At 40.2% G+C, this 23,385-nt stretch overlaps 1 protein-coding gene and 1 non-coding gene across 4 annotated transcripts in view; one reads left to right on the top strand and one right to left on the bottom strand.

Moving 5' to 3' along the window:
- fhdc3 (FH2 domain containing 3) overlaps positions 1-7,556 on the top strand; it is a 9,928-nt gene extending 2,372 nt beyond the window's left edge. The window contains exons 3-13 of one of the 3 annotated variants that reach the window (XM_046038792.1): positions 68-447; positions 767-828; positions 2,816-2,918; positions 4,301-4,386; positions 4,784-4,884; positions 4,988-5,058; positions 5,208-5,315; positions 5,454-5,524; positions 5,664-5,781; positions 5,872-6,036; positions 6,264-7,556. In XM_046038792.1, the coding sequence (XP_045894748.1) occupies positions 68-447; positions 767-828; positions 2,816-2,918; positions 4,301-4,386; positions 4,784-4,884; positions 4,988-5,058; positions 5,208-5,315; positions 5,454-5,524; positions 5,664-5,781; positions 5,872-6,036; positions 6,264-7,295 (2,297 nt within the window). In that variant the 3' untranslated portion in view covers positions 7,296-7,556. The remainder of the gene's footprint in view (positions 1-67; positions 448-766; positions 829-2,815; positions 2,919-4,300; positions 4,387-4,783; positions 4,885-4,987; positions 5,059-5,207; positions 5,316-5,453; positions 5,525-5,663; positions 5,782-5,871; positions 6,037-6,263) is intronic. The other 2 variants (XM_046038793.1, XM_046038794.1) reach the window with 2 other exon arrangements.
- A 2,109-nt stretch (positions 7,557-9,665) lies between these two features.
- On the bottom strand, positions 9,666-9,737 carry trnaw-cca. Its single transcript has one exon. It is a non-coding gene; the product is annotated as a tRNA-Trp (tRNA).
- Between the last annotated feature and the right edge of the window lie 13,648 nt (positions 9,738-23,385).

Here is a 23,385-nt window from a genome sequence, read left to right as displayed (position 1 = left end):
TCTGCTCCTCCTCCCAGCTGTTCCGCTCACAACTCCTCTCCTCCTTTCTCACCGGTTGTGCAGGAAGATTCAGATCTCCAATCATCTTCCTCTGTGCCTCCCCCCATGCATGTTACCACTGTAACACCACCGCCTCCCCCCCCTCCTCCTCCTCCTCCTCCTCCCCCTCCTCCTCCTCTTCCTCTTTTTTCTCCCCCTCCTTTTGGCTCTCGTAATGTCCAGCGACGTTCCATGAAAAAGCTGAACTGGGACACCATCCCCAGCCAGCGTGTCCTGGGCAAATTGAATGTCTGGACATCTAAGCGGCCTCAGAGGGACCTTGTGCTGGATATTCGGAGCATGGAGGAGTTGTTTAGTCATGTAGACAAACACGCCTCGCTACGCAGTTCAAGAGTCATGGGTCTGAAGAACTGCGATGGCATGGATCTCTTTTTACAGGAGCCTCAGGTAAACAGCAATGGTTGCACTCAGGCCATATCTGAAACTTTGCTAGATATAAAAAAGCTTGATTTCCAGTAATTGATGGAGACCATCCTAAGTTTTTATGGGCATGTAAACTCACTCAGAATGCACGAGGGAAGTAGTCAACACAAATAGGAACTGCTTTTCAAAAGTTTCACGCTAATCAATGAGTAACTGCGGAAGTAAAGCAGTGTTTGGGAGTGTTTTTGCTTCCCCAAAAATTATGTGAAATATAATGTCTGAATATGGCTATACAGAGGTGAAACCTTTTATTGGTATTAATTGTTGTTACTTTTCTCTTTAGGTCAAAATCCTTGACTCTAAAAAGAGTATGAATATCGGGATCTTCCTAAGACATTTCAAGCGGTAAGGACTGCTGAAGTTCCATCTGGGGGGGAGAGAGAGAGAGAGAGAGAGAGAGAGAGAGAGAGAGAGAGATTGTCCTAAAAAAAAAAAAAGAAGTATGATTTGGTGAAAGGACACATCAGGGTTATAGATGACAAAATGGAAACAAAGTGATTACCAAAGGACCTTTCTTTTATGTCCAAAATAGTGTCATAAATACACACGCTGGTCACTTCCAGTGCTTCCATTGCTAATCATTACCCAACTAGCGGGCTCTTTATCTTAGCGGACCATAGTCAAATAAATGGAAATGCCTTTTGAATATGACTGGAGAGCATTCAGTTTCGACATACAGTAGAGAACAACACATTTTTTTGATGACTCACTTTATTAATACTTAAAATATAGGAAAACATAGTTGACCTATATGTGAGGCTGAGCAGTGAGGATTGAAAGGGAGGATACACACAGCAGGTTTTTATCCATGTTGGATTACCACTGTGATGTACTGTAACTGCGTATGTCATTCTCTCCATGTAGTGGAGTCAGTTGTTCCCTCCAGTTTTAAGTGTAGCAACAGGGACACAGGTTGCTTGTCAGGTCCCTGCTTAGCTACTAACATGGCCTAATCTGGCCAATTGTGCTTGTTTGTTTATATATCATAATATAGGAGAATAATAACTGTCTTAGAATGGAATCAGGCCACCACAAGCCTTCAGAACAGCCTCAGAGCTCCTTGTCAAGTCTGTGAAACTTCATTGGAGGGATGAACACCATTCCTCCACAAGATATTTATCATTTATATCATTTATATGTACCACCTTTTAATCAAACAAGTAATCTCCTTGAGATGAAGATTTCTGAGAGAGACCTGAGTACAGCAGATGGAAAGAAAAACAAACATAGACATAACGACATAAAGCATCAGAGACAGTCACAGACATCACTAAAGATACTTAAAGATGAAAGTTAATATTTTATCATTTGGTGTTAGTGGTGGTGGAAAGCTTTGTCTTACACGTTGATCCAAAATCGTTGGTGTGAAACTGGGTTGAGATCTGGTGACTGTAAAGTCTGTGACATTTTATTCACGTCATTTTCATACCCAAGACGCATCTGGATTTTGTGTTTCACCACTCTTTTATTCAGGTTTTTCCTTAAATTCTATTTTAGATCTAGTTCTAAGTTTAGTAGAAAGTTTAACATGCTGTACTCAGCACTTGAGTTTCTGTGTCTGAACCTAATCAAGATGATGTCACTTTCAGTCCAAGGTTCACTCAGCTCTCACTTTGAATACCAAATGCACTGCAATGATGTCTGCTTTAGCGTTTTAGTCAAATTTAAATTGCGTCAGCTTCTGTGTGGTAGTGCCAAAAGTGCACTTGATGATGCTATTTGAATGCATTTTGTTGTTTTCTGGACGTTCCCAGTGTTAATTTGTGTCGTCGAAAGGGTGAAGTGTTGAATATCTCAGCAGGCATTTGTGTTTGTCAAGCTACCGCAGTAGAGAGATGGGTGTTAGTGTTGTGGCATCTGTGTGTGCCAATACATATGTGACTGAGAGGCACATTCTTGTAAATACAACAGTACAATACAGAAACGTCATACTTGCACCAACCAACATGACCACATTCATTTTTAGAGCCCCATGCGGCAGAAATGTGCATATTAAAACTAAAAACGGTCACTTAGCACACAGTATCCTTCCCCCCCCTGAAGCTGCGACATCCAATCTGTGAAAATCGGCTGCCAGTCAACAACTTTGAATGCAATAAGCTACTAAATTAACATTATTATTTCATAACATCCATGTTTGGTTATTGTTTTCTTGGGGCTTTGCCTCTGTAATTAGCAGGAAGGATCTCAGGATCAGGACTGATCATGTTTGATAAGTCCTGATCATGTTTGATAAGTCCTGATCATGTTTGATAAGTCATGCTGATTATTGCAGGATATAAGGCAGCATAAGTGCCTTTTTATTACTATTGGCTTTTGTCTCCCTCTGCAGACCAGTGACAGAAATGGTCCAGGACATCTGTACGGGGAACTGGCTCAGTTTTGGAACAGGCAAACTGAAAGAGCTTTGTAAACTGTTGCCAGAAGAAAGTGAGGTAACAACAGCTCCACTTTTCTCTTCTTATCTATCCATTGGTCCTATTTGCATAATGAACATTTAAGTGTCTTGGAAGAAGATCTACTGTATCCTCCTGCATTATATTTTGATTACATATTTCTCTATTTAAAAAATAGAAAATTGAAGCTCATAATTTGCATAACTACACATAACATAATAACAGGAAGAATATTCTTTATTTAAAGATCACTTTTCAAAAATGTTAGAGTGCTTCACAAAGGCAGCAACATAAAATAGACAAGTCATTAAATAATCAGTTTTTTTAAAAAAAATTAAAGTGAATTAAAATCAGCAAAGGCCCCTGATAAAAGTATGTTTTAAGATGGGACTTAAAGGAGACAGCTGATCTGATTTCCTTGTGCATATTGTTTTAGAGCAGGGGTATTCAATTAGATTTCAAAGAGGTCTAGTTAGAGAAAATTTCCTGAAGCAAAGGTCCGGAACATCAAAATGACAAACTTGCGTTATCATTCAGTACTATAACCTATAGTTGTATCAACACATGTTTTTAGTCAACAACGGACTGTCAAATCAAATAATATTTGATTCACCAAACTGGAAGGATAATAAATAATAACTATTCAAATAATAAATTCTAAATTTAAGTAAACTAAATTAATAGCCTAATTTTTTGAAAAAATTTATTAAAAAGTGTAGCTTGAAGTGATGAAGTGCTGTCTTAACCAATTTTATAATAAACACACAAATGAACAGCTGTAATGCCTCCTCTTCTCTTTCATTTCCTCTTACAGAGCTACCACTTTCCTACTTTCTGTTGTTCAGTGAGAAACGTGAGCTCCAGCTGGCATATTGGAGATCTATGAGATATTCTGGTTTTGAACTGCCCGTGGGAGGAATGTACATGTGAAAATCTGTACATTCTTGATTAAAAGTCATGTGAAATCTCTTTTATCTTTCGTCTCCTCAATTCGGGTGTGTTTCCAAAACGTCTCTGGTGAATCTCGCGGACTCGACTCGCAAGCATCGGTATGCACAGATTTGATTGGCTGAGCAGCGTCACATGAGACGATTGGAGCACATGCGATTGGTCTGTGAGTTTCCTGGTCATCTAAACCAGTACAGTAAATGCTAGAAAAGCTGCGCGGGTTAAAATAGAAACGCTCCGTCACGAGGTAGTAAGTCTCAATAATAAATGGGCTGTAGGTCGGCTGTCCGGAGAGGACGGCGGCTGGGTCCGGATCCGGACCGCGGTCCGCCTATTAGTGACCTCTGTTTTAGAGCCTTGCATGATACTTGCACATTCAAAATTCTTTTTCTTTTCTCCAATGAAATCTTGAGAAATTGAAAATCTATAAGAAGGAACAATAACACAAATGTCCTCACTGTTTGTTGAAACAGGTGAAGCAGCTGCTGTCATTTACTGGGAAACTCTCCGTGTTACCTGAGGCAGACCAGTTCATGGTGCAGCTGGTCAAAGTGCCAGGGTGAGTCTGGAGTTTGTTTATATAGTAACTCAAATTTCTGAAATATTTGGTTGCCTGAAATGTTGTTTGCAATCTCAAACCAACTAATTACTAACCAACTAATTAAAAAGTGTAAAGATTTTACACATAGTCACTCACTTGTCAGGGACTGTCATGTGTGACAAAACAACAACAAAAACCTGTTATTTGCTTTAATGTTTACTGTGATGAAATGTATAGGATAGATTTGTGTGCATATATTACCTTGTAAATGCCAATTTGTTTTTGTTACACTACCACTTATGCACCACAGACTTCACATACAACACATGGACACATGTTAACCTGTAATAAAAACTGAAAACATTTCAACAGCAGATGCAGTAATTCGCAGTTTTGTTGATGTTTTGCCTTTTAGCTATGAGGAACGCCTGAAAACGATGGTGCTGAGGGAGGAATTCTTTCCTCTTATGGAGGAGCTGAAGAATTCAGTCGCTGTTATGACCAAAGGAGCCAATGGTAACATTTCACACACATCCACCAAAGCTGCAAACAATCCCAACTTCTGATCTCTTTTTATTGATGTTCTGTATCTCCATCTCTTTTCCTTCTCTCCCTTCAGAGCTGTTGGACTGTGATGAACTCCACTCAGTCATTCGGCTGGTATTAAAAGCTGGGAATTACATGAACGCTGTTGGTATTTTTCTTTAGGAATTCTGTTTATATTACCTACAGTTATGTATTACATCTGATGCATTTGAGCTGCCCATGTGCTTTCAGGGGCTTTTTACTCTGCATATATTATACTGATGAATGAACCATTCAAATAATTAATTTTTCAGGGTGGTTACAGTGCCAATGCCATTGGATTCAGGATGACCTCTCTGCTCAAGCTGGCAGACACCAAAGCCAACAAGCCTGGCATGAACCTCATGCACTATGTTGCCAAGGTGAAGAGGAAGCCTGAAGAAAATACTTGTGAAAACCCTGCTATCATGCTATGTCCCTAAACGGTTATGTAACAGATTTATTGTCCCACTCTCTCTCTTTACTCACTATTGCTCTCCTCCTTTATCTTCCTCCCACAGCAAGCAGAGGACATTGATGCAGAGTTGCTGACTTTTCCCACCCAGCTTAAACACATTGGGATAGCATCAAGGTGGCTATCATTAGCACACTGACAATATATCGGGTAGCAGTAACTTGTTGTCATATTTTGAAGCTGGTTGGTATGATGCACAATTCTGTATTGCCTGGAATATATCATGTCAATGTGTAAATGTTGCTCGCTAACACAGAATTTGTAAAGAAGAGATAATCACTGACTTTGAGGGGGAAGTACAGAAGATCAAGGAAGTGAAACTGTACAGCAGCAGACAGCCGGATCTCATACAACAAATGGAGACATTTCTCATGGTAAAGTTTCCCCATGTTGTTTGACCTTAATCGTGCAAAAGCACCTATATGTGTAGCTTCTTTATACCCTTTTATGTTTTCATTTCATAGAGGGCTGAGGCCAAGCTGTCCGATTTGGAGTCCTCTCTCCAGGAGCTAAAAGGTCTGAGTGATGCTGTCGCTGAGTACTTCTGTGAAGACCCAGCTACCTTCAAACTGGAGGAGTGCTGCTCCATCTTTCATTCATTTTGCAAGCGGTTTGACACAGCTGTACGGGTAAGAATGGAATGAAATTACAATAATAATTAAATCTACTATGAAATTGCATAACAAGGAAAAATGATACTATTGCTTTATAAATTTATAAATGAAGGGGTACTCCCAAAAAAAGGAACGTTTGATGTTGAGTACTTTGAATTTTAACAAGCTCCTGTTCCCCTGTGTCATTAGTCGGCACTGTGTTGTCTCTAACTTGAATATATCCTCTCTTTACACTGCTGTAGGAGAACAGAGAGCGAGAAGCAGCAGAGCAGAGGCGCAAGCGGAGGGAGAGCGTGCATGTTGCAGTCAAACGTCGCTCCACAATGTCTTGCCCAGGACATGAGCCTGATCGGGGCTCTCCCAGCTTGGAGTCGGCCTTACACAGCTTTCTCACCACCGTTCCAGGGGGAGTAGCCAGATGCAGGAAGAACATTTTGCCCCCAATCAATGGATCCCCATCTGAGCACAGTTCTCAGACTGTTCCATCAGCAGAAAACACTTTGTCTACGCTCCATACTCGACAAAAAAGGCCTGAGAAGAAACAACCCAAACTGCAGAAAGAGGACGAACAACTGGCAAACAGAGAAGAAGCTGAGAAGATGCGTGAGATAACTCGGAAGGTGCTTCGCTACCAAAACAGCAAAAGCAACTTCCTTGGGGACAGAGTTTCAGGCATTCCTCGTCAGTTGGAAAGAGTGCAAGCCACACCAGCTACCCCAAGAACCCCTCGGCCTAGAACCAGAGACTTCTTCTTTGCCAACAATGGGGATGTTGGCTCCCCGTGGACTATCCTGAGCCCTATTACTTACTCCCAACAAACCCCCCTCCAGCAAAACAGACAAGCACACCGACGCAGACTGTCCTCAATGTCCGGTGGAGATGACCTTGATGATGGAGTCTGGGAGAGCAACAAAAGCAATTCTCCCCCCAATTCGTCCAAAGGGGCCGGTCTGACATCTCAATGTGGAGCTTCTGCGTCTCTTCCTGAGTGCCCCAATCAGAGAGCTGTGTCGCAAGGTCCAATGCTCAGGTCGGTTTCTATGGAGGACACCAGACCATCTCCAGCATCTCTCTTCCGTCTGGGAGACTTGTTCCAGAGAAGCATGTCTCAGAGGTCATCCTCCTCTGGATCAAGGACAGAAAATATGACAGAAGAAGGAGCAGGAGAGGGACAAGTGAGCACCTCAGGGTTCATATCCTTCTTCAAACGCATTGGAGGCAAGAGTAAGCCTGGTGATGTGGAAGAACAAAACTTCAAAGGATCTAATACTTGATTAAATTAATTTTAAATTATTTTATTTTATTTAAGAGACAAAGACCAAGCTTTGTCATTTTTCTGTGTTTTGAATTGATAAAATGTGTTGTCTTTTTTTACTTTCTTTTTTTACCCTTCAGTGGAACCAAGGCAAATGAGGACTTGCTTGTGGACTGTGAAGGTTTTGATGTGGGAGTCAAACCACATTTAAAAAATCGTAACATCTTTCTTTCTTTTTTTGTCTTTTTGCACAATAAAGGGTGACATTGTACCTTTTTTACATTTTACTTGTATATGGCTTATGCACTCAACAACATTTATTATTTACTGCTCTTCGGGTTGTAGTGTCTCCTTTTCCTCCCTTTTCATGAGATCCTTAAAGTTTGACTGGTGTTACATGCTCAGTTTCCAGTACTTGCCTTTCACTTCATGTATTATTTCTGTCAGTCTGGCTTGAAGGCAGTTCTTCAGGTAGCAGAGGAATCAGCCTTTTAACCCTTTAAGGATAAATACACAAAGACAAACACAAAGAAAAAAGCAACACAATTGGTAATTTCGGCTATGAGATTTAAATGAAAATACCTAAACTCCTAGCTGATGCTGTCATCACAAGTGACAAGACAATTTGAATCGGACACATTACTGTTGGTGAACCCATGCTGTGTGTTACCAGCCCCCCCAACTTGGCTTACAGATTATCTGTCCTGCTACCACTGTGCCACCCTGAAGTCTCTGCTCAGCAGTAGCTGAGATTTTGGACAGAAAGAGAAGACATTCAGCTGTGTTACTTGGGCAACAAGGTTTGTTTACAGCCATTTCATTCGAGCTCTTACAGTGTAATAATACTCTTGATCAAACTGCTGAATACAGGCTCCTTTCTGACTGTTTTGTTGTCCTCCCACATCCATTCCTCCCACTGGCGAGCGCTCAATGGGGACATTTTAGTCGCCTGGCATTTCGGATCAAGGGGCACAATGAATAGAAGAGAAAGAATTAGGGAGAAATATGGGCTGTTTTTAGGAATTAGGACTACTCTGATGGAAGTATAGTCTCTTTGTTGCAAGAATGCAAGCTTTCCTTCATGTTAGTCTAACAAAAGATCAATGTATGGCCTTGTATACATGCAGAGATAACAAATTCTGGTTCTTGGAGCAGAGTGCTACGTTAGCAGCGACTGACCTGATGTAAAATGAGAACTCCATAATACAATCAGGCCATTGTGATAGGACGTTGAGTGCTGCAAAGGATCATCTCATGTGAGTCAGCTCCTGAGGACTTGAGTTGACATGCAGTCTCTCGTCGGGGTTATGCTAATCAACTGTGCGTTTAGAGTGTGTGTGTTTGTGTGTCCCAGTAAAATGAGATGAGAAACAGAAGAGAAAGGAGGTGGTTTGGGGGAAACTTGGACTGAGTGAGAGAGGGAGGGAGACTTACAAGTTGAATTGTGAGGAAGCATTTAAGCAGAGAAGAGCATGTGAGAAGGAGGGAGGAAGCCAATATCTTAAAGAGACAGAGAAAAGGGGGACTTAAAGACGAAAGAAAAGCAAAGAAAAAATCTGTAAAGTGACAATCGTGGATATTTTTTGGGAACTAGCAGCTGGATCGAAAAGGTAGATTAATATTGTTTTGCTTATCGATGCAGAATAATAGTTGAGCTATGAAATGTTAGTAAGTAAAAACATTGCTCAAAGTAACATATTTCCATGTTATTATTCTGTGTGCATATAAATTAAATGCCTAATTAAGCAGAGAGGCTAATAGTTTTGCAGAAAAGCTTTTGTTTCTTTAAAAACATAACTGTGGTGGTTGTGCTGTGAACTTAATCCGCCATAGCAGGTTTGAGCATTGAAAGTGTTGTAATCAGATTTGAGTTTGGAGAGGAAAACCATGAAAGGAATCCACTCATGATGCACTGAGATGTGTCTAAAAAGTTTCATTTTGAATTACATGTTAGGGTTTAACTCCATTAAAGTGTATTCTCTGTGATTCCTGACTTTAAAGGAAACATGAATGTTGAATTGCTGCTCTGTGGTAGAAAGAGCCCTTTACTTTTCAAGCCTCATGCCCAGCCTTGAAAACAAGAGGGGACTGTATATGTTTAACTGACAATGATTCCCAAACCTCTGTGCATCCCATACATCCCATGTATGAAACCCACTGCCAGTACTAAGGATAAATATTAATTTTACATGTGTATAGCTAAAAAATGTCTTGCACAAATTTTCCTGTAAACTCATAATGTGCAGTATTTAAGGAGTCACAGCTTCACAGAAGATAGATGTTATTGGTACTCCTTGAAGAGTTGAGCACAGGAAACCCTAATTTTAGGGACAATTCCTAACCATCAGCGTGTTAGCGTCAGACGATCCAAACATATAATTCAACGACTTGACCCCGACGTGATTTGAACACGCAACCTTCTGATCTGGAGTCAGACGCGCTACCGTTGCGCCACGAGGTCATCTGTTTAATCCTGTTGACTACTGGTCATCGTTTTGCACCTGTTGCTGACTGATGCGACATGTCTTCTATATTGCAATCTTTTACGCACCCTATGTCACCTTTCCTTGTCAAAACACACAACAATAGACACTTCTCAGTGGACTTCTCAGATAAGAGAGTGTTTATCTCGTAGCGTAATTTTCACTTTAACGCGCGGCTTCATTGAGAATGTGTCTCTCAATTTTCAGGGAAAAGAAAAGACGAGAAAAGACAAGATCACAGCTCTCCTTTGTCAGTTTATCTACATGACATTAAAGTCTGGTGTCCCCACCATCCTGGAACATATAGGGTTTAAGTGTTGGTCATTTTGTCCCCAGTCAGTCACTAGATGGCGCAATTCAATAGAGGTTAGTTGGTTTCTGATTTGGTCGCCAGCATCTGTCATCCCATGTTCCGAACTTCTTGCTTTTACTTCCAGCACAGAGCCATGTAGGCCCACCACAAGCTAGGCTAATAATTGGTCTTCTGAAATATGTGTAAGTAGTAAGTGAGTGACGTAATAAGTTATTCAGGAATGCAAAGTTGTTCATTTATGATGTCTTTATACAAATCAAAAAGAACAAGACACAAATTACTATGTGGTAATTTCCAGAATCCTTGTGTGATCTTCACACGTGTTTTAAATATGTGCTATTTTTATAAATCTATTTTGAAATTCACATGCATTCAGGTTCGCAGGTCTGTCTGTTAATCCCAGCTGTTTTCTACATAGAAAAGAAGAGGAGCATCTGGAGAATCTAAGACCAACCTTCATTAGTGCCCAGTCTGTTTAATTACTAAAATGGATGGGTAAGTGCACACAAAATATGTCAAATCTGTTGAGGGGGGGTTGCCTATATTTTGCATTGATGTTTGACCACAAAAAGGTAAAACAAAAAGTGCCCTCCATAACTGTTACAGTACTCTTTAGTTCTCTCACAATTACAGGGTTAGTTGTCATCAAGGTAACATAAAACACTCACTATTAATGTTCTTCCTGCTGCAGCTGGAGCTGCTCTGATTAGGATGCATGCTGTTTTCTGTCTACACTGATGAGATGGGCTTACACATCAGGGAGTTGGAGCAGTGCAGAGCACATTGATTAGCTGGGTAAATGTCACATTGCCAGCAAGGTGAATGATGCTGTCAATATGTATGTTTCCATTCAGTTGTTTTATTTCATATTTCACTACTTTTATCACACCAAAGCCAGATTTACTTTATCTTAATAAAAAAAATCTAGATGGATGGAGAGATGGAAGCTTGGGGTTCAGTCGGAAAGTTGCACGTCTCTCTGCTGTAAGCTCGGGGCTCGACAGGTTGCCATTGGCATCCGTCTTTTAACATGTAAAAAACAATATATTTTTCTGTAAATATTACAGTCAGAACTGTAACTAGACAACACTAGACGTGGGTTGATGTGTTTACTCGCATGCACAGGCATCTTTTTTAGAGACAATGGCGATGCAGATTAAGTTGTTTGACTGTGGGGTGAAAAGTTTGAACAACCCATCAGCATCACAAACAAATGTCCAAATTAATTCAACTGTCAAAGATGAAGAATGTCTTGGGAGGCAAAGTATGCCAGCATCTTTGAGCTGTACAGAAAATTATACTGCAAAGCATGTCCAACATTCACCTTGATAAGTGACACATCAAGTTCACTAGCTCAAAGTAGCACATCCTACAGAACCACGGAGCTAGACAAGCACTGGAGCTGAAAGCAACACGAGCAGGCAGCTCAATGTCATAAAGTGGAGGCTGCAAGAGCTGCCACACCCATTAGTAGCAGATGAACACCTCCAAGCTTTTAAACATTTTTATCCTAATTACACAGAATATAAGGTGAATGTAAATGGAAACCATATTTTCAGTTTCTGTAATCAAAAGCTGATGCCTGGTTGCCGGTGTGGTGACCAGTCTTAAAAGTTAGTGAACCTGCCACCTAACTCAGTTTACAGGGGTCAGACATTAATGCTTGTGGTTTATCATCTGCGGTTGATTTGGTTGAATCAATTGTTTAAGGTTGATTTCAGCACATTTACTTTGGTCAACTGCACCTGAGCAAACACTGTTTTTGGGTTAGAATCCGTCATATCCGAAAAACAGACGAAAAATCTTTAATAAATCTGTTTAGTAAATAAGTCACACTTCCTATTCTTGCTGTCTAGAAACAGAATAAGAAGTCTATTCCATCTATTTTAAACAGCAGTAACACCTCACATTCTCAGGCTACTCTCCCTCAACTAATAGCCATCTGACCACATTCACGAGAGTTTGGCTTGATTTAAAAAAACATCTAATATATGATCTACCAGTGTTAAGTAGTAGGAGCTAATCAAGGACAGATTGTGGACAGAAAGTACCACTGCATCTGAGTGGTGACTTAAAGCTTTTAGTGTTTCTCTTAAAGAAGAAGAGTTCATTTAAGTTATTGTTTCTGAACATAAAGACTTGGGACCATTATACTTACAACTCTGTCAGTGGTTTAGCATATTTTAGTCAGTTACTTGCAAATTGCCTATATTTCTCATTACTGCTGACCATTTTGTAAAAGCATACCTGACATTTTTATACTAATCCCCCCTCCAGACTCACACCGTTTTCCATTAATTTTAGTACGACAATCACTGCAGAATTCCTTGAAACAATTTTTTTAATGAATGAATGCAATGACATGCAGCAAATTTTAAAAATCCTGGTCCTGAATATTGTAAAATGAATTAGCTAAATGTTCACTATAATGGATTCATTAATTAATTGATAAATACCCTTAGCATGTTTCATATATAGTACATAACTTTATTGATATAAATGATGAATAAAGAAGCTGAGAAAACCAGTGAAAAGTGCTGATGTGGTGCTGTCACGCAATATCTCGAAAAATAAATGTTTTGAACTGTGAATTAGAAATATTTTCAGTGATTTACATAAATTGTATTTTAAGTAAAAGGAGATAAAAATGAGTTTGAAAAGAATAACTTGCTTGTAAAAGATTGTATTATAATTTTATTTTTTAAAGTCTTCTGCTGCATTTGTGTGTATACACACTGAAACTATATATGTTTAGGGTTTTATCATAATATTTTAAGTGATTATCACCAAAAATTTCTTATTTTCTTCTATTTTAGGTTCCTGGCAGCTTTATACCTTACATATATACGTTGACAAAATGTTGTATAGTCAGACTTATAGCTATAAATATATATAGTGAGAGCTTTATGCTGAAAGGAAAGGGTACTATGCATGTGGGGCAAGGACAATTGAAATGGGGTTAAACAAAGACAAAAAATGTAAGAATCTGAATATTTATTTTAAATATTTATTTTCATAATATCCTGGCATCAACTGAAAGTAATGGGCAATAGGACCAGCCGGAAGTGATATTGATTAAACCACAGTGTGTTTACATCACCTTTTCTGCTTCAGCCATCACATTATAATATTATCCACACCGTCTGCATTCAAATGCAGACCATGTACATGTTACATAGTCTGTAATCGAAGCACATGATGACTGGTCTACACACCAGTAGTAGAATGTGCCTTTAGCTTTTTCACCTATTGGATATGTGATGACATAATTGGTGTGTTAGATACATATGTTTTAATATATTGGATGATTCTTTTAAGGTGAATAATATTCTTGCCCCCCTCCCCCATGCAGTGTCTTGAAAACACACAAAAAATAATAATTGTCTGCATGCTGAGTCAAAAGCTTGTCTGTACCTGGAGGATTTTCTAAACCTGCACAGAAACCAGCTTTTATGATTTGCTGGTCAGGGATGAGAAGTAAAGAGAGAGAGAGAGCAGTCATCTGCATGTTCTGCTGCACTGGATGCAGTCTCCATGGCAACATGGTGCTCCCGCAGCAAAATCCTGGGAAGATGGTTTGGTCCCCACCCCCATGCGCATGCACAGTGCTCATGCCTCTGCTGTCCATACACACAGATCTTACAGACCCCACTATCACAATCGTCCTGTCCATATCATTTCACTGTTAGGCCCCTCTTCACCACTCTACAACACAATTAAAAAAAAACAAACATGTTATTTATTCTTGCGAGGAACTTGAACCCTGTGTCCCTAAACATCCATTTCCTTTCTCAATTGATGCTTTTCTGTCCCTCGCTTCTCACTTTCACTCCATCAACCACTGCATCTCCCTTTTAAGCTGAGCTCCACATGTATCACCCTTTCCAGCCATCAGTTATTAGAGTTCTCATCAGGATTCTGTTTTTCCTCTCATCAGTTACTGTACACCTACACTTTGTCTGTGTGTGTGTGTGTGTGTGTGTGTGTGTGTGTGTGTGTGTGGAGGGGAGAGAGCGATAGACTGGTTGCCTTATCTGTTTATCACACTGACTGACTGGTTCTCTCATACGAAACATGACCATGTTTCGTATAGTTTGGGCTTTTCTCATTCTCCTTACACATGAAAAATAGAGAGAGATGGTAGAGGTAACAGAAAGAGAGAGGGCAGGAATTTAAAAAAAATGTATCTCTCTTTGTTGCCATCTCCCCTTCACTCTGCTCATCTCTTACATTATTGGTCAATCCAGCCCCCTCCCATTTTCACACCAGCCAGTCAGCTTGTACAATCTGTCAGTATCTCTTGGTATCTCTTGCCTCTTAAGAGCCCCTCTCTCTCTCTCTCTCTCTCTCTCTCTCTCTCTGTTGCTTTTTCTCCCTCTAGCGCACACATACATGCATTAAAGCCAGATCCCGATCACACTCATACACACACACACACACCCTGTTCCTTCCTCCCTGTGTATGAGGTGCGTTTTGCTTTGGCTATGTCGGGTTTTGTGGATGGATATTGCTCCATATGGAGTAGAGCGCACTGAAACTTGCTTGAACCTCTCTCTCATCTGTCAGGAACCTGCTGTAAGTACATCTTTCTCTCCCACCCTTGCTCTTTCATGCCAGTCCCCACTGTGTGCCAGCGCTCATTCCTTCATCCTCCACTGTTTCCATCTGACACCCTTCTCCCCTTGGCAGAGGGTGCGAGCCTTTCGTCCATCTCATGTCTCCCTCACTGCACTCCATCCCTCCCTCCTGTATCCCCTCCCTACAACTGGTGGACGCATACACCCTGTGCTGTCTGTATGCAAACTAATGCTGCAGGCCATTTGCTTGCCTATGATAGGTTTGTACTGTGCAACATATCCTGAGAATGTTTCCTCATTGTGTATGTTAGACGCCCTCTGTGAGGCTGACCTGACTGGGATTATAGATGAGTGGAGAGATAGGCTGCAGTTACCTGTGCAGAATAGGTGGTGTAGTGATATTCAAATGTGAATGCACACTAGGGGAAACTCAAAATGATGGTTTGTGGCTCAATGCAGCACATTTTTAAAATATGTTGTTTACATTGTGTATGGAGAAACTTGATTGTTAAGAGTGTTTTATTGGAAGAAAAAAAGCAGTGTTTCTTCCTTAGAGGACATTTTTTTTGTGCAACATGATATTCACTACACTTTATATTTTGAACAAGGCTGTTCCACACCATCACAGTCAGATGAAAACCGCCTTTGGTCCACAATGTTGTTGATTTTTACAATTTCAGATTACACACATTACATGGATTGGGCAACTTCTACAACCTGCCAGTCCCAGAAAAACATTTCAAAGCTCCTAGTAGCCTATCAATAATGCATTGACATCAATCTTAAAGCAAGACTGTTTTTATTTTCTAAAGTTTCCCTTTGCCCAGTGAAATGGGTTTCAGGAGGTTTAAACTTCACCAGTTCCACACTTTGGTCCCGTGCTATAATCTACCAAGATACAGTTAATGATGTTGTGAGCAGAACCTTTACATTTGACACTTTGGCATATGTTTGGAATAGAAGTCCATCAAGACAAGACAATGAGGGAGTAGATGACTGCAACAGAGGTATATACTCTTGTACATGTATGTGCAGAAAAGCTGGGATGTTTTTATCTTTTTTTTTTTTAAGATTGAAATAGTGGTCCAGGAGCACCTCTGGTCGCTGTGGGGGAAGTGGAGACTGGAATGTCTAGCTGGCATGGGAGGAATGTCACTGGAGCTGCATGGGAGGGGTGGGAGTCTTAGAGGGATGTGAATGCACTAAATGATTAAATGCATGGTCGCCAGTACTGTAACTACTGGATGTTCTGCCTCATTTGTGTCATAACTGTCATATACTTCTGTCTAGCTTATTATTTTTTTTGTTTGTTAAGCTCTAAGTTATTATTATTGTTATTTTTAGCTTGTTTCTGTTCAGGTGTTGATGTTGTCGTTGTCAGAGAGCTGTCACTTTGCTCATTAATCTAAATTAATGAGAGAGAGAGTGTGTTAAGGTGTGCTGCTCTCTTCATCCTCCTTCCAGACTTGATCAGATCTCTAAGGTGATCATGTTGCCACAGCAACAGAATTCCTCCTCCACTCTGCATGGTCAAGGAAATGTTTGTGCAAGTCCAACTTTATATAAACTTTTTTTAATGCTACTTTGATCAGAGAGCGGGGGGGGGGGGGAAAGGTCTTCATGAAAACTTCAAACACAAAAACTTGTACTTGTATCAGACAAGTGTGGCTCATCAACTAATTAATTCTAAGTTTTAACTTTGTGATGTCTGAAGGCGAGAGAGTCTGAGTGAGGTCTAACAGCTAGAGGTGATCCCCTGAGAGATGTAACAGCTTCAGCTGGGAATTCTGTAAGAGTCGGGTCGGGTTAATTGTTATCACCCTCTGCTGTAAAAGCTGTGATGGCTAATATAGCTTTAGTGACTTTTCCCTTGCTCTTTCATGCCAGTCCCCACTGTGTGCCAGCGCTCATTCCTTCATCCTCCACTGTTTCCATCTGACACCCTTCTCCCCTTGGCAGAGGGTGCGAGCCTTTCCTCCATCTCATGTCTCCCTCGCTGCACTCCATCCCTCCCTCCTGTATCCCCTCCCTACAACTGGTGGACGCATACACCCTGTGCTGTGATGATGGCTAATATAGCTTTAGTGACTTTTAAATTTTAGTTCTTATAGATTTTTCCAAACAACTCCAAAATTCAACTCCAACTCAAAATTTCAACACCATGGTTGACTCAGCTATCACATTACATGCTTGTTTGTTAATTTGTCCACAGATGCCAAACACAGACTGCCAATAAGGTAATTTTGTTAATTGGTTTGAAGTAATGTGGAAGTGACATTGCCGTCTTATTTGTTCTACGTTATGGTGTCAACAGCTATGTGCATTGTATGTTATATCATCGGTTTTAATATATATACAGTCTGTGTTTTATGTACTTAATTTTCAGCCTCATGTGTTTCACTTGGAAGCATAAGCATTTTCTTCCTCTGGGATGAAGAAATATGAGGTATTAGTTGAAGATTTAAATTTGCTGGCAGATCCCAACCGATCCTGCAGGCACAGTTGCTGTCTGGCAGCAGCTTTACTCATCGAGTCTCCCTTGTTTGGTTACTAAATAAGAGTGATATGTGTGTCTGCAGATGCTAAATGTGAATGCATGATGTATGGTATTTATGTGTGGAATAAATACATGAGTGCATGTTTGTGCTTTGGCATGCCCACAGCCAAAGCACAAACATGCACTCACATAGGTTTTGCAAAGCCTATTCAACCATGTTTACTTTGCATTGTGGAGGGAGAGCCATGTGGTGAAAGCTTAGTGACTGAGCTGAGAGATGCAGTCATGTCATGTTGGATATATTTAGATAGATCCCTCGGGGGGGGGGCTCAGTAATAGCACTGGCCATATTGCACTATATTTTAAATAACATCATATAAACATATAATAAAACAATTTGGTCCTGTTCTAAAGTCACTTAAACATTTATTAGAGAGAAATTGCTTTGCAGACCAATATTAAAACTATAAAAACTATGAATCTCAATACAGTGCATTTGGATACTGAAAATTCTTTGCTCAATAAAACAACTGCCTGTTTTCATCCAGACTTCTGACCTTTATAGTAATACAGAGATTTGTATATTGATGCCATTGGTATTATATAGCACTGGCATTTCCCTGTCTGTGAAAGTGCAGAGGTAAGGCTATTTTTCAATATAAATACAACCGAAGGATAGATAAGTTACACTCACTGACCTGTTAAAACAATGTACAATTGATGTTCCTGTGTTCACTGTCTTGATAGTAATCTATCATGTGTCAAAGGCAAATCATCTCCCTCATGTACTGTATGCATGCAATACAGCACTTGCAGTGTTTCTGTTAATTCCGGTATGAAAACATAATAGCCATAAAACTGAGTTCTCCTTATTGTAAAAGCGCTCATTCCATAGACTAGAAATGAGACAAGCAAGGCTGTGGTGACTCTGTGGTAGTAAAACAAATAGCTTGGTGATGGCTTGCCAAGTGTTTCATATGCCAAAATTTGGCAAAATACACCACGTCCAACAAATGTAATACAGTAGTGCTTAGTAGTAGTAGTAGTAATGCGTTTAAGGCTATAGCACAATATGAAAGCAATATATTTAGAAGTCCACAGGCCAAAGAGATTAGATGAACAGAAAACTTGTAATTTAGCCCTGTGTTGGAGCACTTAGTGTCTGTATGCTATTCTGGGATCAAATTATAATTGTAAAACCACATGTAATCATCTTGAATCAAAGCTCTTCAAATAAAAATTAAGGCTATCGCCATGTTGCAAGTGCAGTTAGGAAAAAGAGAAAAGAAACAGATTTGATATCTACAGCCCTCTTACTGAACTCAGAATCTTTTTATGGGGAAATCCTGATCTGTTTTCCGCGTGTTGCATTTTTTTCCCCTCCATTGACGTACAGCTAGAGTTGCGTGCACCTGTGTGTCTGTGTATGTGTATGTCTGTGTGTGCTCGAGTGTGAGCCATGTGTTAATATGTTGATACAGGCGGTTCCTGTGACACATTCCTGCTGAGCTTGGCTCAGATCAGGCAAGCTGATAATTTTAGCCGTGCCTGTGTCAGTCAGTCCCGCCGTGTGTGGACAGTGAAGAGAAGGTACCACTCGTCGACATTTGTAATCCACTACGTCATTCTTGCCTGTGGACTATACATGATAAATGTGCGTGTTGTAATGTGTTAGTCAGCAGATGGGCCATCATAGCAGCAATATGCTGTTTAAAGCAGACTGACTACAAGAAATGCAGCATTGAATTTTGCATCACAAATGTGTGGTTAGTATATGATTTTGTTTAGATACAAGGAACATGCAACACAATGTAGTACAGTTCTGCACTGCCTTTGTAAAGCCTGTAGTATTCAGTTTGTATTGAGATGGCATCAGAGAGGTCACTTTGAGGCCTTTTTGAGCTGGACTGAATTTATTTTCTCCACCCTGAGAGTGGTTTAGTCCTCCTACTTCTCCTGGTTTATGTGCACAGGTTGACAAACATGCAAATCATAAATCCGCTGACCTGTCAGTGTGATGTACAAATGATGGAATTTCTAATCCCCTTAAGTAAATTAATTTCCACCCTGTTAGGAATCTGAACCATAAAGCACATTTATGATTTGATTACAGGTTTTTTCATGATGTCTGTTTAAAATGAGCAGCATGAGAAAAAAACCCAACAACTAGCAGACATTCACATTGAGTCAGGCTATTCTGCACCTTACAACCAGAGAGTAAAAAAATAAATAAATAAATCTTCAGGTCACATTACATAAAAGAATGTATTTTATCTCTGACACCCTCGAGTCAGATTTTGGTGTGTGTGTGTTTCTGTGATGTGAAGGGCATGAGAGCAAAACGCCCATGGCTAAGTGCTTTTATTCTTCCTGCTTGTTTTCTGGATATTTGGCACTTACATAAACCTCATGTTTGACCCTTATCTTCTCTAAAAGTCCACATATGATAACAAACATCTAGACTTCCCATGGATCTGGTTAAATACAAACAGTTACACAAAGGCATGGAAGGTCTGTTCAACTTCAGCCTACCTGAAGCATCATTGTGGTCGGGGTTTTATTATGGCATGTGACACATAGCTGTTTATGTTAATATATGTTTAGCTCAAGGCGTCTATTCCCTCAGTTATTTAAAGAAACAAATTATTTCAGGATCAGCTCCTCTACCATGTAGCACACACTCCTCTTTCACTGAAATATTTCTCTCTGCTGGGAGAGGGTTGGGTAGGATAAGAAAGAGGATAAATAATCTGAGCATCATGTAATATTCCCTTTGAATGTCTTTAACTTCAAATTTTTGAATATACACTTTAAAATGTGGTTTATATAATGGGCTTATTTCTTATGCGTAAGCTGTTGTTTTACAGGATTATAACCGCCCATGCCAATTCTGTTGATGTTCAGTGTAAAACACACGCACGAAAAATGACTGAATTTGTTTGATGTTCACTATTCACTACAAATGAGAGCAGAAAGAATGCCTTTTTCTCTAATTTGGACCAATATCAAGAGGTTGTGACAGTATGAGAGTGCGCACACTCTGGCTCTGCATTGTGTACTCCAAGAGATGTGAAGGAGCCTGTATCTCCCTATCTGAGCTGCTCATGTATCCATTTCTCAAGGCTCAGTGGAGTTGAGCTGCTGCTCTGATGTCTGCCTTGATGTTATTCATGTCAAGAGTCTCTTGATGAAGTGCCGTTTGCAACATAGTGACTATGAGCAGAGAACAGTTTAATGACTGCAGTGGTCACAGAAACACATGTTATTTCACAGGTGTAAGGGGTTGAAATATTAGTCCTTGACGTAATTATTTCTGTATTATGGGGCGCTTTTCTCTGTACTTTTACTCATGTTTACGCTACTACACAGATGTTTTTGTTGTGATCTTGATATTTTAAACTTATTAAAGAATGTGAGTATGTATTTTTTATGCTGGGCTGTTTTGTGTGGATAAAGCAAAGCAAAGTATATTTGTTATGCTCACACCTGCTTTCCCTTAGGCCAGCTGTGGTGTAAAGACAGCTGTGTAGCTGCCACAGCATTTCAGAAAAAGTGTCAGTATTTTCTTTTCAACCCATTGACCAATCAGTGATTTGCATAGACCTGTGTGTTTGCGATGAGCTGCCAATAACAAGCCTCTTTCTTACAATAGTACGTGCATAGTCTCAAATGTCTACATATTGCTATAATGTGTCTGTATGATGCATTTATGATGTATTTGTATAGAATAGCAGAGACACTGGACGCATGCGGATAATTCCCTTATAAAACACAAACTTTATTAGTAGCTATGCAAGCACTATGCAGGTTAGCTTTCTTACTCTATCTTGTTCTCCCATTCTTAACTTTACATACAATCACTGACAACCGTTAACCACTGACACTAACCCTGAGGAAATGACAACAGTGCTTTGGGATGCTAATGATATAGTAAGTGACAGCGTGCAGAGATAAATCTGAGATGTGTGATATGTGCATTGCATGTATTGGTGAGTTATGGGACAGACTGATGTAAATGTTTAGCATGTGGATCCTTTTCAAGTATTTCTGAGTCATTACTATGCTGGTCATATGAGGATCCCTGCGATTTATTTTTTTGCGTGTGTGCAGCTCAGCGCACGTGCCTGGCCGTGGTGTGAAGGGGATGAGAACTGATAGCTCTATATATAGAAGTATATGTATGTCGAGGCTTGAGACTGGACTGTGCAGGAGAATGGAGGCTTGCCAAGCATACTAATGAAGGTTACACAGGCCGCCATCTAGCAGCTATGGGTGTGTATTCTTGTGTATACTTATGCCTTTGTGAGGACCAAATTAAGGTTCAAACCCTGAGAGTGAGGTGTGTAAGTTTTTGTATGCGATTGGTGTAACTTGAGTTGCTAAGGAGGAAAGGGGGAGGTGGGCCATAGTATGACTCAGATTGAAACAGCTGACTGTGTGTGTGTGTGTGTGTGTGTGTGTGTGTGTGTGTGTGTGTGGTATGGTGTCAGGCCGGAGCTGTCAGACTCTAACACCATCATGGTAGCCCAAAGATATCACGACAGTGCTCTGTTACACAATAACCTACTCGTTATTCAGTGTGTGTGTGTGTGAATGTACCATATATATAGTACATTCACACACACCCATGCCACCTCTGCGTGCATGTCCTCCTCCTCATCATCACTTTTCCTTCTCATCTTCTTCTTGAATCTTTTTCCCCTTCACCTCTTTGTCCTCATTTGCCTCTCTACTTCTTCTAAGCATACCAATCATGAGAACAGAAGGCACAGGCAGGAGGTAACATAAAGCACATAAAACACAAGAATGAGCAAAAAATATCAAGGCATCAGGTGTTCAGCGCTGAGTGGAGGCACCTTATTGGCTGCAAGCAAACACTGCAGCACCCTTAACGCTCGTTACTACCTACTCACTCTTACAGAACCTTTCTTGTCGCATTATTTGTCGTGTGACTTCCACAAAGTGGAGAATAAAAAATGTAACACCAGCCTGAAGTGGGTGTGGATTTTGTGTGTTGGATTTCCTGGAGAACATCACTATAATTTGCTATTATTACTGTTGTTGTTTCCACCTCTTACCGACCCTGGGGCAGAACGGTTTCTTTTGGCTGGTGATATTGCACAAGTGAGTTGCTTCCTTATTTAGCTGGAGCCTATTCACTATTTGTATACAGAAAATAGTTCAGAAGTAGTGGTATAAACCTTTTAGTATCTTAAATTATGTAATGTAACATTAATCATTCTTTTATTTAGTAGTAGACCAATGATGGTATGTTTACTAGTTTCGAGAGACTCATTGCGGGTGCCACTGGTGGTTCGCCTTCATCTCATGTAATAACTGCAGGAGTTGTATATTCTGATAAAACTGTCGTTTCAGCAGAAAGCACAGCGGTAAACCAATTATGCTGTGGAGTGCTCACTGCAGGGATGACAACAGTCTTTTTCAAAAGGCTGCCCACGCTGGAGTGCTGCATTTGGTATATTGGGCATGTCACATACCCTCTCTCTAATTACTTTCTGTGGAGCATGAAAACAAGACATCCTATTAGATTGTTCTATCCAGCAGCAATATGTTTGTGGGAGTTGATTTAGTTTAGAAAGAACAAGCATCAGATCTACTGTCAAGTTGACTTGTCAAGCGTTGGACTTGTTTGGTTAACAAGTATAAAAACGTTTCATAACCAGTTGCTCCTAATAAAATCAGTGTTTAGTATTTAAGTGTTCAAGAGTCTGCAGCAATATATATAAAAACAAAACATGTGCCACAGTAGTCTGTATAGGGACGTCAACAATAAATTTGATGAACAGAGCTACTGATTGTCATTCTCTGAGTGGTATTTTTATCCTCTTTATCCTTTACTTCCTGTTACACCCACCACAGCAGTCTGGCCTGTGAGTTTAGGATGATGAGATTTTGGAAAGGTGTGTGCGGGTGGAAGCGGAGCTGGAAGTGAGGGAGGAGAGATGGCTGGACTCGATCCACACAGATTAACTGGAGATTGTCAGAGAATAGTCACCTCTTTCTCCAGATTAAACTCTGACCACTTCATACGGACAGGGCATTTAAGGGATTGGCAGCAAAATCACCCTGTGACAAGATATTTGACTTGGAACTGTGTAGTGTAATTTGATACTATAATGCTGGACGGAGAGGCATATGTTGAAAATTCTCATTGTACATTTTTTTAAAGGTGACATCATGATTTATATAACTCTGTTGTATTTGGCAGCCCTGCATGT

The sequence above is a fragment of the Micropterus dolomieu genome, linkage group LG23, assembly GCF_021292245.1.
Source record: "Micropterus dolomieu isolate WLL.071019.BEF.003 ecotype Adirondacks linkage group LG23, ASM2129224v1, whole genome shotgun sequence".
NCBI lineage: Eukaryota > Metazoa > Chordata > Actinopteri > Centrarchiformes > Centrarchidae > Micropterus > Micropterus dolomieu.
Note: the sequence above shows the minus strand (reverse complement) of the source record. Positions and strands in the feature narration are given on the sequence as shown.